This window comes from Austrofundulus limnaeus, unplaced genomic scaffold (assembly GCF_001266775.1).
Source record: "Austrofundulus limnaeus strain Quisiro unplaced genomic scaffold, Austrofundulus_limnaeus-1.0 Scaffold1158, whole genome shotgun sequence".
Taxonomy (NCBI): domain Eukaryota; kingdom Metazoa; phylum Chordata; class Actinopteri; order Cyprinodontiformes; family Rivulidae; genus Austrofundulus; species Austrofundulus limnaeus.
In genome coordinates, this window is record NW_013953560.1 from 7,847 (window position 1) to 22,690 (window position 14,844).

Below are 14,844 nucleotides of genomic sequence, written 5' to 3' on the forward strand. Positions count from 1 at the left end.
CAAACATTTCTATCCCCTTGAGATTATAACAACTCTCTCTTTTAATAAAGTGTAATTGGATGTTTGAAGGTAGTTTGTTTTTATGAGCCGTATACCTAACTGACAAAATACCATAATCAACCAAATCATAGAATTTCAATAAATAAATCCAACATTTCATTTTTTACAGTGCATGTTTATTGGGATTGTACACTTTCTTGGCACTTGTATTTAAAACTGATATTTGTGTGCTTTCCTGCATGATCTCCAGGACAACTGTGTGTTGGTGCCAAACTCTGGCCAAGAGGACGCAGACAGAGACGGGATGGGTGACATCTGTGACAGCGACGCAGACAATGACAGCATAGCCAACGAAGACGTGAGTGACTCGGTCTTTAAACTTTGTAATCAAACGTACGTTTCTCCGTCGCTGAGCTCCGTAAATCGGATCTGCCTGACCCAGGATAACTGTTGGCTGGTCCCGAACGTCGACCAGAAGAACAGCGACAAGGATCTGTACGGCGACGCCTGTGACAACTGCAGGACTGTTGAAAACCCTTCCCAGAGGGACACGGACCAAGATGGTCTGGGAGATGAATGTGATGATGACATAGATGGAGATGGTAAATGTGTTTATATTTACTGTAACTGATTAATCATACAATTAGAACTCCAGTAAAGACTAAAAAGTTCCTTTGTTATTCATGTTCTTTGAGATGCGTGGTGAATGGACGTTCACCGCTTTTACTGCCTGAGTTAGATATGAAAAAGTGAGGAACACAATGTGAAATCAGTCGTCTGATAAAAACATTATTTAAATGTGAGGTTATCCTGTCTGTTCAGGACTGCTTAGGAGGAGGCAGATGAGGACACGTGTTATTGTCTGAACAGGTCTGGAAACCGTCTATCTGGTCAAAATATCCTCCTGCTCCTTTCTCTGGATCTGTTTTCAATTCACAGGATTTCAGGAGAAATGCTATAAAAGCCAATAAACAGTACTACATGTTCAAATATTCCACTCGCACAGTTAAATGTTTTTTCCCAACACTTCTCTCACTCAGCTCAGCCCTCGATGCGACCTTTAACTGTGCTCCAGTGGAAAACTCCTGCCTTTGTGTTTCGTCCCTCGTGTGTTCACTTGGCCTTCGTTTGGCGGTGCTTCTGCACCGTGATTGTTTGATAATGTTTTCGACTCCGAGGTCGGATTTCTGAGGAGTTTGCTCATGTCTGTCTCCTCGCTTAGAGCTTTTTTTCCACGCTGAGCCTCGGCCAGGGCCTTGAAGGCCAACTGGAAACTATTTCGCCAATGCTTTAGACGAACTCTGTCATCTGCTGGTGCTTTCGACTGAGCTGTAGGCTGTGATCTGCCGTGCTGTTCCTCAGCTCCCTCTAAAATGTTTTACGAAAGGATTTAAAGCTGAGGTTATTTATGTTTCCAGGGCTGAAAAATATCCTCGACAACTGCCAGCTAGTTCCCAACCTGGATCAGAGAGACAGAGATAATGATGGTGTCGGGGACGCCTGTGACAGCTGTCCGGATTTGGCCAACCCCAACCAGGTATCAAACTGTATTAACCCTAGAGCTTTCAAAAATATTTTGATAAATCAGCTATATCATATTAATCAGTAAAATGGAACAATATATGATCAGGGGGAGTTAAATTGGAATAGGTAGAAAATTATTTTTAGGTGTCGGGGTGTCCAATCCTGGTCCTCAATGGCCTCTTCAAGTTCTGTAGAAGACTATTAATAAGGAGTGGGATTAAAGAAAGTTTAACTTCTTCCTAATTCTTTTTGAATTTACTGAGTATGTACTGATGGTTCTTCTGGCTTAAGTTTATTTAACGCTGGTTAATTTGTCTGCTTACAGTCTGACTCAGATAACGACCTCGTAGGAGATAGCTGTGATGACAACATAGACAGGTAGAACCTCCACCATCTGGAAATGTTGGCATCAGATGTCACGTTTCACTCGCCCTATTTCTTTCTTTTTTATTTTAGTGACGGTGACGGCCACCAAAACACAAAGGACAACTGTCCCACTGTCATCAACTCCTCTCAGCTGGACACTGACAAGGATGGAATGGTTTTTACATCCTTTTCTTGTCTTATTTAACAGGTTTCCTTCATTCACTTAGCAGAGAACGTTGTGTTTAAAATCAGTCCACTTTTTCTTTTTTGTGAACAGGGAGATGACTGTGACGACGATGATGATAACGACGGCATACCAGACGACAGTGACAACTGTAGACTGGTCGCCAACCCAGACCAAACGGACTCGGACAGTTTGTGTTTTTCCTTCTACGTATATTTGTTTGTGAAAATCGAGGCCTCCGTCTGTTTCCGCTGATCTGTGCCGATGTTTCAGTGAACGGAGTTGGAGATGCGTGCGAAGGGGACTTTGACAAGGACAACGTGATTGATAGGATCGACCACTGCCCGGAGAACGCTGAGGTCACACTGACTGACTTCAGAGCCTATCAGACCGTGGTCCTGGACCCGGAGGGAGACTCACAGATAGACCCCAACTGGGTGGTACTCAACCAGGTCAATAATAAGTTTACATCCCAGTGTTTTTATTGCCCACTATCATGAACCACTGGATACGTTTGAACAAAACTTGCACAAAACCTTAATTGGAACTGACTAACTTTTGTCTTATTCTGACAGGGGATGGAGATAGTTCAGACCATGAACTCTGATCCTGGCCTCGCTGTAGGTGAGTTTTAACATGTGTGATCAGGATGTATTTCCCCTTTTCACCCACGAGTCCTCGGATCAGTGCTGCTGTGCGTTCCTCGTGTCCCTCTGCAGGCTATAAAGCATTCAGTGGGGTTGACTTCGAAGGGACGTTCCACGTGAACACGGTGACAGACGACGATTACACTGGCTTCATTTTCGGCTACCAGGACTCGTCCTCCTTCTACGTGGTGATGTGGAAACAGACGGAACAAACCTACTGGCAGGCTGCGCCCTTCAGAGCTGTTGCAGAGCCAGGAATACAACTCAAGGTGTGCGTCTGCTGTCGTTTGTTGGATTTTTGTTGGTGTTTTGTCTTAAGTGGTTCTTAAAGGGATCCCTGATTAGTTGTAACATTAGAATTTATTTGATAAACATTTATTTTAACTGTAAAATAAAGACTGTAAAAATACTGTAGGCTGTTTATTTTTGTAAATTTTTTAAAATATATTTTAACACGGTCAGAGCCATTTTATTTACACGCAAAGCATTCTTGGCAAATGATGACTGGCTAGGTCCTCGGTGTGAACGAACTATATCCACCCTGAAGGTTAATCTTGGACAATATCTGATGATCGACTCTTTTAAATGAATCCAGAGAGCATTGACAGAGAGGAGAAGGTAGAAATGACTCAGCCTGTAACTGAAAATATGGATGGAGGACAACAGAGCTGCTTCATGGAAGAAGAACCTCAGCTTAGCCTGTTAGCTTTAGCGCTGACGCTATATTGCCTTACGTGTATTAGCTCGGCACTAGCGCGACAAACAAGCTAAACTGTTGTCCTCCATCCATATTTTCATTTACAGCCTGAGTCATTTCTACCTTCTCCTCTCTGTCAACGCTCTCTGGTTTCATTTAAAAGAGCCAATAGTCAGATATTGTCCAAGATTAACCTTCAGGGTGGATATAGCAGCCTCGCACCGAGGACCTAACCACGTCATCATTTACCCAGAATGCTTTGCGTGTAAATAAAATGGCCCCATCCGTGTAATATATTTTTAAATTTTTAGTTTAAAAATGATAAAAACTGAACATACTACGGTAATTTTACAGTATTTATTACAGTTAAAATATATGTTTATTCAATAACATCTAATGTTACAACTAATCAAGGATCCCTTTAATCACCAGATGGTGAAGTCAAAGACAGGTCCTGGTGAGTACATGAGGAACTCCCTCTGGCACACAGGAAACACCACCGACCAGGTGCAGCTCTTGTGGAAAGACCCCCGAAACGTTGGCTGGAAAGACAAGGTGTCCTACCGCTGGTTCCTCCAGCACAGACCTCAGGTTGGATACATCAGGTACAAACACACACCATCATAAATACACGTCAAACACATATACTTATCAGAAATATAAGGGAGTTTGAGTTTGGTGGATTATTTCCTGATTGTAACAATTCTTCTTGACAATAAATCTTATAGCTGGCACCTTATTGGCAGCACCTGGGGGCACCAGAAGCTCAAAACAAGTGTCCAAAACAACAGCAAAGTAAGCTGTTTGGCAGAGAACATTTGGCACGTACTCAACTCTACTGCTCATCCTACAGATGCATGTTCCTTACAAATGTAGCACCATTTGAAAGAGAATTTAACAGGCTTTCCAACGGTATGATTTATCGCCAAGAAGCATTGTCACAMCAAAGAAATAATCTACCAAACACAAATATCCTTACTTTTTGAGCTAAGTTTAGATACTTTATAAACTATTTCATTACATACAAACCAGGGCTCGCTTTTACGAGGGTTCAAAGCTGGTGGCGGACACAGGGGTGATAATCGACACCAGCATGAGAGGCGGGCGGCTGGGCGTGTTCTGCTTCTCTCAGGAAAACATCATCTGGTCCAACCTGAAGTACCGCTGCAACGGTGAGGGGCCTGCAGATGTTTGACAGTCCAGCAGTGCAGTGCAGAATGTAAACATCCTCATGGGGCTTGTTTCCTTTCTCCCTCATTCATGCAGACACCATTCCCGCTGACTACGAGGATCTGCAGAGTACGGAGTGAGGTGGGGGCATCGTTGGGACAAAAAGGTCAAAGAGCCGAAGAAAAACAAATGAATGTGAGAAGAACGATGGAGGATTTAGTGCTGGGATTTTAACTGAATGAATCTTTAGGCATTAGTTACACTTACGTTGTGTAAATGAATTGTTTATCTATGCAATGTATCACTTTAAATTACACCCACACTTTACAGTTAGCCTCAAAGCTCAATTTGTAACAATACTCAAATTATAAACTCAAACATACAAATGCTATACTGGACACACGRTTCAGTTTGGAAAGGTTTACTACAGTAGTTTTTCAGATTATTTAGTTCTGAAATGCTGGTACGCACTCAATGTAAATACTCTGTTGAATTCACTAAAAATCAGGTGGAGGCTTGAGTCATGTGACTGAGCTCCATTAGGCTGAATGCAGTCTGTAAGTGAATAAATATTAAATATGTGAAATATTGTTTTAAAACTTATTTCAAACTAGATTGTTTCAGAACCTTATCTGCTTTTTTAACTCAACCTGAACACGAATACGTTCAAAAGTAAGGGACTTCTCAATCTCAACCATCTTTTTCATGGACAGACAGACATGAYTGGCCTATTTTGAAGTCACTTTGGCTGTTTCTGTAGCAGCTGTTCACAAATTTTGCTCACAAATTTAAATTTAAGGACACATTAACCATCAACATCAGCAAAAAATTATGCAACTTTTATTTCATATCAAGTGTTTTTTAAACCCATCTTTACGACTTTGAAATAAGTACCTCAAATGTTTCACACAATTCAACCATGTTCTTGTGTATGATCTGTATAAAATAAAAATAAAGACTAATAACTTACACGGCTTTTCTGAATGTTTTATTGAAAGAATGTGAGCCACATGAACTGCATGTAACCTTTCATCTTTGTATCACAAACAGTTTGGTCAGATAGTCTCACTGTGGTTTTTAACCTTTACCAGATCATATTCAATGTTTTATCATTTGTTTGAAAGCACCAGTACATTTCTACATTCAGAGTGGTTATTAAAAATTGCAAAGTTTTTACAAAACAACAGTTTTAGCAGAAGCAAAATCTAAATAAAATGTCCAGATTAAACTGTTAACTGTCCAAAGTGTTAGGAAAACAATAAAAAACTGACCTGCTTGTACAATATGCTGTGTTTACTTTGATTAATACAGGAAAAGACATTATTACGGCAGTAAACTCAACATCCAGTGTTGAATAAATCACCTAAAATCAGCCATGATGAACTACTTGAATCAGCATATGTTGACACACTAACAAAACCCAAAAAGTATTTTCTTATGGTACAGAAAATAAAAATGGTTTAGGTGTAAATGCAAGCAAACACAAAGCTCTTCTTTTCGTCATTCTCTGTAGATCAAATACTCTGAATAGTTTTCATTTTTTCTGTCGTCTACCTTTGGCAAATGCAGCGTTGAGTTGGTGGACCTCTTCCAGAGACGTGGAACTTCACTGAAGTCAGACTCACTAAAGGCAGGCTGATTTAAGGAGTGCTGCCCTGCACAATGACGATGCAAGAAAGGACGTGAACTCCAAGAAAAAGATTGGCTCAAAGGGAGCACAGACAATAATAAAACTTTACTTTTGTTATCTAGGTGGGAACTTCACAACAGGAGGCGATTAATACTAAGAAGCTCTCATTCTGTTGCATAGAAAACTACAAAACAACATATAAAATCGTCAACATATAGAGCTTAAACACGAGCCTGAGAAATGAGTTTTTGAACAAAGTTAGGGCCATATCCGATTTCGTTTACGCTTTAATAAATACATTTCTTTTTTTTTTTCCTTTTTAAGTAAATTTGGCCCAAAACTCAAAAAGGTTTGGCCCAAAACTTTGCTACAAACTTCTGGTTTGACTTCACAGATCTGAAATACCTGGCTGAGAAAAGGAAAAAAAAAAAGGGGGGAATTCAATAAAAAAAAAAAATTCTATAAACGTTCACTTTCAAGTCAGAAGTTTTCAGGGATGTAACTCAGCTCCTACATTTTTTTATTTATTTAACTTCAAACCTTTAAGTAATACAAAACTCCAGTCAGTGGTAGTAAAATAAATTAAAAAAATTTTACCAATAAGGTATTTACAGCTTAACATCATAAAACAAAGACTGTAACGTACAAAACAAAAGGCAACAGATAATCCTTCTTTTATATTTGAGGGTAGAGTGGGGTTGCGTTTAAAGGTAAAGAGGGGAAGTATGGTGGTCCCTTGGCCCACATCCTACAGAGCAGGACAGGTGGACACTTCTGTAAGGATGGCTGATTTTAGGCCTCGAAGCGCTTCGGGCACATCATCGGGGCGATGAGGGTCATGATGTAGAGGAAGAGACAGACCCAGCAGGAGACCATCTTGGTCCAGAACACAGACCAGCTTCCGTCCAGCAGCTTCTCGATCTTATGGTCATCGTAACTGCAACAGAGGCGCGGAGTCACACAGCAGACTCATGGCCATCTTTTTCAATGGATTTTTTTTGCAGCAAAGAAATTAACCAATTACTATTTTAGCAGGAGTTAAGTCTGTAACTAATTTATCAAGTTGATGCAAATGCTAAACTGCTCAGCATAATATTAGCGGGTTAGCGGATGAGTGGAACTGTGTCCACCACTRATAAGAGGAAATAAAAACAGGTGCTATCAGTCACAGAATGGCAGCCACAACAGAAAACATCAGCAAACAAAATGAAGCTTACTGAAACCAGTTGGTGACGGTCATCATGACGTAAAGAGAGCCCAAGAAGAAGATGAAGTGGAAGAAGGAATAGCTGTAGATAGTTCCTTCCTGTTCGTCATATACCACGTTCTGACCCGAACCCGTTTTCTCCTCATTGTTGTCCTCTGGAAGAAGAAAAAAAACAACAACAATAAATCATTTGGGAAGACTGAAACAGCAGTAAAAAGAGACACAAAATGTGCTGGTTACACTCTCTAACGTCTGATTTCCAGCAGGTGGCAGTGTGAACACATGTTTGCTTCTGATGCTACTTCAGTGTCACACTAACCTCCTAGTAACAGTGACATCATCTGGGTTTGTTGACCAATGCTTTTTCACCACACTCACTTTGACTATAGAGTAGCAAGAACTGGAGCCAGTACTTCGTGAACAAACATTTCCCTTAAATGAACGCTCACCTGCGTCGTCTCCATAGCAGAAAAAGCAGCGAGCTCTCTGCAAAGAAAGAAAAATAAACGTATATGTTTTATGTCTCACAGGGTTCATGTATTCAAGTTTATCTCTAAATTAAGCTGGGTTGTTAATGTTTTTAACAAGTCTGCATATTTATTTCCCCCACACACCCTGTGAGGTCTGAATATTTGTGCGTTTACCTCAGTCTCTGGCTCACTGTCCCTGTACACTCTGAGCGCCGCAGAGCTTCGCCTAGTGGTGGAGGTCAAACTATAGCCAAGCACACAAAGAGAAACAAGAAGGCATGAAAAAGGTTATAATTACAACACTATCCCCCCCTCAGATAAATTGCAGTTTTGGAAGGGAGCAGAGCCTAATTTCCTCCTTTAAAAAGCAGAACGACCACAGGAGACAGGATGCCTCCACTTCGATGGGAAACACATGTGAAGAAGAAAAAAAAAATCAAAAAGCCACAGTTTTCGTCTCTCACAGCCTTTCTGCTCGGCCTCAGCCAATCAGACGTGCACTTTTCAGAGTCACAGCCAATACAAACTGAGCTCTCTGTGTCACTATCTGATTTTACAAACTGCTTTTGGCTGTTGCTGTACGATTTCACCCCTTTATACATGGAACCAAACGGCACAAAAAAGACGTTATTACTGGAGAACCAAGACGTGTGGACATGTCTTTGAGAGTTAAGACATTCTGAGACATTCTTTAACCCAAGTTCAAAAAGCTGTTTTGGGTGTCGTAGATGGCTTTGGTTTGCATTTTGGCATTTGGCTTATGCTAGGGTAAAGAATAAAAAAACAAGAACAGCRGGTAGTAAAAAAGGCATCAGAATATCAGCCACAAATTAACTGATTTAAGCAAAACAAAACTTGAAACTCTTCAAGTAGTTTGTACTTGTCAGGAAAACCAGAATGAGGTTGATGCAGAACAGAGAAATTACATTTAATAAGACACACACACACACACACACACAGGACTGTCAATTGAGCTTTATCAAACAAACATATCAGCTGATACATTCTCTGAGAGGCACTGGTTCAGAAGCGTCTGACAGTCTGTGTAGTTTTGTCAGCCATCTTAAATTTAAAGAATTGGACGAGTTGGGTCTTAAGTAGATGGAGTTTCAGATCAGAACAACTTTGTCTGCCATAATTTTTACTGAAATTATTAATGAATGGTTTTGATTTTAGGCTTAGCTTTAAATCAACATGTACACTCACCGGCCACTTTATTAGGTACACCTGTCCAACTGCTCTTTAACACTTAATTTCTAATCAGCCAATCACWTGGCGGCAACTCAGTGCATTTAGGCATGTAGACATGGTCAAGACAATCTCCTGCAGTTCAAACCGAGCATCAGTATGGGGAAGAAAGGTGATTTGAGTGCCTTTGAACGTGGCATGGTTGTTGGTGCCAGAAGGGCTRGTCTGAGTATTTCAGAAACTGCTGATCTACTGGGATTTTCACGCACAACCATCTCTAGGGTTTACAGAGAATGGTCCGAAAAAGAAAAACATCCAGTGAGCAGCAGTCCTGTGGGCGGAAATGCCTTGTTGATGCCAGAGGTCAGAGGAGAATGGGCAGACTGGTTCGAGCTGATAGAAAGGCAACAGTGACTCAAATAACCACCCGTTACAACCAAGGTAGGCAGAAGAGCATCTCTGAACGCACAGTATGTCAAACTTTGAGGCAGATGGGCTTCAGCAGCAGAAGACCACACCGGGTGCCACTCCTTTTAGCTAAGAACAGGAAACTGAGGCTACAATTTGCACAAGCTCATCGAAATTGGACAAGAGAAGACTGGAAAAACGTTGACTGGTCTGTCGAGTCTCGATTTCTGCTGCGACATTCGGATGGTAGGGTCAGAATTTGGCGTCAACAACATGAAAGCATGGATCCATCCTGCCTTGTATCAACGGTTCAGGCTGGTGGTGGTGGTGTCATGGTGTGGGGAATCTTTTCTTGGCACTCTTTGGGCCCCTTGGTACCAATTGAGCATCGTTGCAATGCCACAGCCTACCTGAGTATTGTTGCTGACCATGTCCATCCCTTTATGACCACAATGTACCCAACATCTGATGGCTACTTTCAGCAGGATAATGCGCCATGTCATAAAGCTGGAATCATCTCAGACTGGTTTCTTGAACATGACAATGAGTTCACTGTACTCAAATGGCCTCCACAGTCACCAGATCTCAATCCAATAGAGCATCTTTGGGATGTGGTGGAACGGGAGATTCGCATCATGGATGTGCAGYCGACAAATCTGCGGCAACWGTGTGATGCCATCATGTCAATATGGACCAAAATCTCHGAGGAATGCTTCCAGCACCTTGTTGAATCTATGCCACGAAGAATTGAGGCRGTTCTGAAGGCAAAAGGGGGTCCAACCCGTTACTAGCGTGGTGTACCTAATAAAGTGGCCGGTGAGTGTATATTTGCTTATGTAATTTTAAAGCTTTTAGTTGTGATGATTCAAAATGGATTATGAGGCTAGAAAAAGCATAAATGTAATTGTAAATTGGCAAAAATGTGCATCTGTTATGTTTAACAACTTTTCTGAGTGCATTTATATTATTTGTATTTAATAATACAAGGACATCGAACAGCAATATAAAAACATAAAGACTGAAATATGCACGTAAAACACAGAAACACTAATTAAAAGCAGCAGAAGTACAAAACTACACGAGTCAAAATCAACTAGGGTAAGCAATCCAAAAGAGATGGATGAAAAGAACTGATTTAAAACGAAAACTTTGTTCACAGTTAAAGCTGCAGTTTCCTATTTTAGTTCTTCCAACAGCTCAAACCACAAAGCAAAAATGTGTCAAAATGCAAAACATTAAATCTTACCAAGAGTAAATGATGCAGGCAAACAGGATAATGGTTCCGATTGCAGTGACGATCTGCTTGTCGCTTTCTGACCCGGAGTTCAGGGGGAACACGCACACGGTTTCGTTCTTACCGTCTAGCTCTAAAACTAAACAAAACAAGAATGTGCAAACAGAAAAATACTTAAAACTTTAACGTTTTTATTCTAGTTTTAAACATACAAACGTACAGGACTAAATAAAAATTTACAATGTAAATAACAGATTTATCCAAATGAATATTTGTTCCTAGCTGTGATTAGACATGTTTGTACTCACTTTCTTTTGGTTTGCTGGAGAAGGCTGAGAAGGTGAGGTACATGACGTACACACTGATGACTCCTGGCTGCAACAGGCCTGATTTGGGCTGCACTGCAAACACACAAAAACAACACAAAATTTCAACATAAATGTCTCTATTTAGGACATTTGACATTAAAGCTACTGTCTTAAAACATAAAGTCAGTCAGTTGTTTTGATCCACTGTAAAAAAGCATCTGTAAATTGGGCTCCTTACATTTTTGTATGAAGGGGGAGATGGCGAGGAGCGAGACAATGAGGCAGAGGCTGCCATTGATGCCCAGGAATATCTTGTTAAGTAAACAGGCCTCGGGGTGTGTGTAGAACACCCCCATAAAGACCACYGCTCCCACTGCGACGCTGAACAGAACCAGGGTGACCAAGGCCAGAGCTGCGTACCACAGACGGTTGTACTCCACACCTGAACTCCTGCAGGCAGAAAGAGAGAAACACAACAGAGAGGAAACAAAGAACACAAGGGAAAACAAAAATAAAATCAACTTGAAAAAGGAAATAAACTGAACGAGTAGGAAATTAATGTCAAGAGGGATTTAAAACTTAAAAAAGTGACCCAGGAGAAATTGTCCTAAAAAAATAAATGAATAAAAAAAGAGAAATGTTTGACGAGTTATAACTTCATGAGGACAAGAAATAATCATTTAAGAGCTTTTAATTTGTGAACAAAACCTCCACATATAATAAACAAATATACTAGCTGTCAAAAAATGTGATTTTTAATGTTTTTGATAGGAATTTTTATGCTTTTAACACAACTTCTCCAACATTAATTGGAGGTTAATGAATCAGTTTTTATGTAAATATCAAGACAAACAGAAAATATTCCGCAATTTTGTTCAAATAAATGTATCGATTAGTTACCATATGTTGCAGAAATTTTCCCATCGCAGTTCAGAACATCTCAGCAGAACTCATTTAGCTCTGACTTTTACTTTAATGCTCTCCTCCGCTTGATTTGATCCCCAAAGGACTGCTTCTGTTGACTCATCCTTACAGCTTCTAGCTGGTGTTTTCAGAAGAACTTTACCGTTTCACACCTGACCTGGTGCCTCTGGTTACATTTTTCTCTCTATGACCTTATTTACAACAGGTRAATATTTGATAAATAACAGCTGGCTCCCAGATTGTCTGAAGTGTACTGTCAATGTTCAAATATAAATAATCAGCTTTAATTGTAGCTAACAAAACATGATTCTGGTCTTAATTACAAATTACATGGAAGACTTTTGGTAGTGAAAGATGTTATTTAGTGGTTATTTTTTTGATACACGGATACAAAAAATCGAATCAAAAACACTGAAAAATTGCGTATTTTGACAACTATTACTGTTTTAAATTCACTGACAGCTGTCAAACATTGCGTCTGTGTGAACTGAACTGTGTGCATCCAGTGAATCTTCTGATGATCACTGACMAGCTGCCATGTCTGACTCCCTCATGCAGAAAAGTACAAAGCTGCGTGACTTCCTCTGGTTTTTTTTTTTGTACATCATTTTTTTTTCTTTCCCCAAACCAAACAACTCCACAGAAAAATACATTCCACCCTTTTTACTGTAGTTTTTCCAAGTACAAAGCAGGACACAGATTTTATTTAAATGTCATCTCCACAGTCGTCAAGTTTTTGGGACAAAACAAAGAAAAGACGAGTGCCTCTCACCAGTTTGTGTTCCATCTGTGAGCAAACTCCACCAACAACAAGAGCTGGATCACCAGGAACAAGCCGCCGCCTACGGCTCCGATGTAGCGCCAAACTGTGGCCGTGAAGGAAGAAAGAGCAAACGTTGAAATCGTAACAACAAAAACAACATTTTATATTAGCAGCATATTGATGTTGCACTATAAGTAATCAAGAATAAAAGTTGTACTTAAAGTACAAGAAGCTAACTTTATTTTACTTTGACATTTTACTTACAGGTACTTTACTTTTAGGACAGACATGTACAAATTCTCTTCACATCCAAAATATAAGAAGTTTTGAAGAGATTGCAATAATTAAACTGTGATGTTGCTCTAAAGAAGATTTTGTTTTTACCTTCCAAAAAGGTTTCCTCTTGTGGGATGAAGAAGGCTCCGGTGCAGCAACCCCCCAGCAGAATAAACTTCAGCAGCCAGAACCTAACATTTGAGGGAAAGAAAAGGAAAAACACAGAAGAATCAAAACTAGAACAAAGAGTAAAAAAGCTGCAGTTTTATTGCTTTTGAAAGTAGAAGGAAGAACGACTCCATTTATGCCACAAATCAAACACCTCTTTGTCTTATTTTTAACTTTTAGTTAATACACTATATTAAAACTCTGTCAGAATGTCTTTGAATAATTCTTTATACCCGTTGTGTATGGCCGCCCTGCAGCCCGTGCTGTTATTGATTCGTAAGGTGAAGATACAGAAGAACAAGAAGAAACAGGCCATTCCAAAACACATCTTGTAGACAGCCGAGTATCCAACCAGCGTTTTGCAGTTTTCCCCTGCATTCATCTTCTCACACATTTGGTTGTAGAAGGGGATCTGTAAGGCAAAACCATAGAGCCAAAACACCAAGATTAGATCACTGTAGTGGAAAAGGGAAACCCACCTTTGCTCGTGTTTGCATAGGGGATAGCCTCARTGAAAGGGCCCAATAGTGTCTATTCTGTCTGTCACGCCTCTAAAGAGGGACCAGAAAAACAGAACAGGCAACAAAAACAAATGCACCCTCTCCCTGTGGAGCCCTCATTCATCCTTCATTCTCTCCAGCCTGTAAGAGGGGCCTTACAACCAACTGTCRGTGTACACAAACAAAGGCCACAGATGAATAAATTAAACGGCTTTTGTCACAGAGTCAGAGAAACGGGAAGAAGGGAAAACAAGTGTACACAACCAGAGAAAGACTGGATTTTACTTTAAATCCAGAATCCAAAAAGCTTCTCTGAACCAACACTGAAGTGTACTACAGGAATCTAACATAAAGAGACACCTGTTAAACTCCATAAGCAAAGAATGAAAGCCTAAATAACTACTACAACTACTACTACAACTACAACTACTACTTTATTTATAAAGCACTTTAAAACAACCACAGCTGCAACAAAGTGCTGTACACATAAAATCAAAACATGAAAAACACAAAACAATGATTAAAAAAATTAAAAACAGTAAAAATAGGAATAAAACTAAAAACAAGTCTCAGGCTGTGCCAAAAGCCAGGGAGTAGAAATGTGTTTTTAGAAAAGTTTTAAAAACAAGTGACTGTAACTGGTGCAGGAATGTCAGAAAAAAGCACAAAAGATGATGTTAAATGGTTTCGACTGGCCTAACTAATCAACAGTAAAGTGGTTTTACAGTTAACGTACATGACTGAGTCCCCACTGGATTGAGCCGTCTTCTCTTCAGTGTGTAGCAAAGTTCAGACACAGATCACAACATAAAGCAAAAAGCCCATTTTGGAGCTTTTGTCCGGTGTTTAAGGAGCATATTAGCATGTCCATGGTGTTGTGATTGAGAGAAAAAAAAGGCTCTGGTTGTTTCAAACTGCTGTAAATCTTTTGAGAAAAGATCAGCACTCGAGCATACAATGGCTGCTCTCTGAGCTGGGACTTCCCACTGCGCTCAGTGTGTGACAGTGTGTGTGTGTGTGTGTGTAACTTGGCAGGCTTTGAGCAAGGCTATCAGGCCATTTTGTGTCTGAACAGGTCTTATAGGATTCTCATATCACAAGTATGAACATTGGGCCTCATGCAAGAACCGTTCATACGCACAGATTTGTTCTTAAGTTGTGCGTACGAGTGATTTAGGAG

General features: G+C 40.2%; 2 protein-coding genes across 3 annotated transcripts in view; one reads left to right on the forward strand and one right to left on the reverse strand.

The window, feature by feature from the left end:
- The window catches only part of LOC106534378 (thrombospondin-4-B), a gene marked incomplete at its 5' end in the record, with an annotated part of 8,830 nt that extends 3,273 nt beyond the window's left edge, over nt 1-5,557 (forward strand). Inside the window, 12 exon segments of the mRNA XM_014030999.1 lie at nt 251-358; nt 443-602; nt 1,419-1,537; nt 1,850-1,902; nt 1,981-2,065; nt 2,168-2,264; nt 2,348-2,526; nt 2,650-2,698; nt 2,794-2,990; nt 3,851-4,023; nt 4,451-4,590; nt 4,685-5,557. Coding sequence (XP_013886453.1) covers nt 251-358; nt 443-602; nt 1,419-1,537; nt 1,850-1,902; nt 1,981-2,065; nt 2,168-2,264; nt 2,348-2,526; nt 2,650-2,698; nt 2,794-2,990; nt 3,851-4,023; nt 4,451-4,590; nt 4,685-4,728 — 1,404 coding nt within the window.
- A 4-nt stretch (nt 5,558-5,561) lies between these two features.
- Nucleotides 5,562-14,844, reverse strand: part of serinc5 (serine incorporator 5) — an 18,859-nt gene continuing 9,576 nt past the window's right edge. Inside the window, exons 3-12 of one of the 2 annotated variants that reach the window (XM_014031000.1) lie at nt 13,398-13,576; nt 13,105-13,187; nt 12,730-12,823; nt 11,272-11,483; nt 11,034-11,126; nt 10,738-10,864; nt 8,070-8,139; nt 7,875-7,911; nt 7,436-7,580; nt 5,562-7,155 (exon numbers count right to left, since the gene is read on the reverse strand). In XM_014031000.1, coding sequence (XP_013886454.1) covers nt 7,011-7,155; nt 7,436-7,580; nt 7,875-7,911; nt 8,070-8,139; nt 10,738-10,864; nt 11,034-11,126; nt 11,272-11,483; nt 12,730-12,823; nt 13,105-13,187; nt 13,398-13,576 — 1,185 coding nt within the window. In that variant the 3' untranslated portion in view covers nt 5,562-7,010. Of the gene's footprint in view, nt 7,156-7,435; nt 7,581-7,744; nt 7,912-8,069; nt 8,140-10,737; nt 10,865-11,033; nt 11,127-11,271; nt 11,484-12,729; nt 12,824-13,104; nt 13,188-13,397; nt 13,577-14,844 lie in introns of those variants that run through there. The other variant, XM_014031001.1, reaches the window with a different exon arrangement.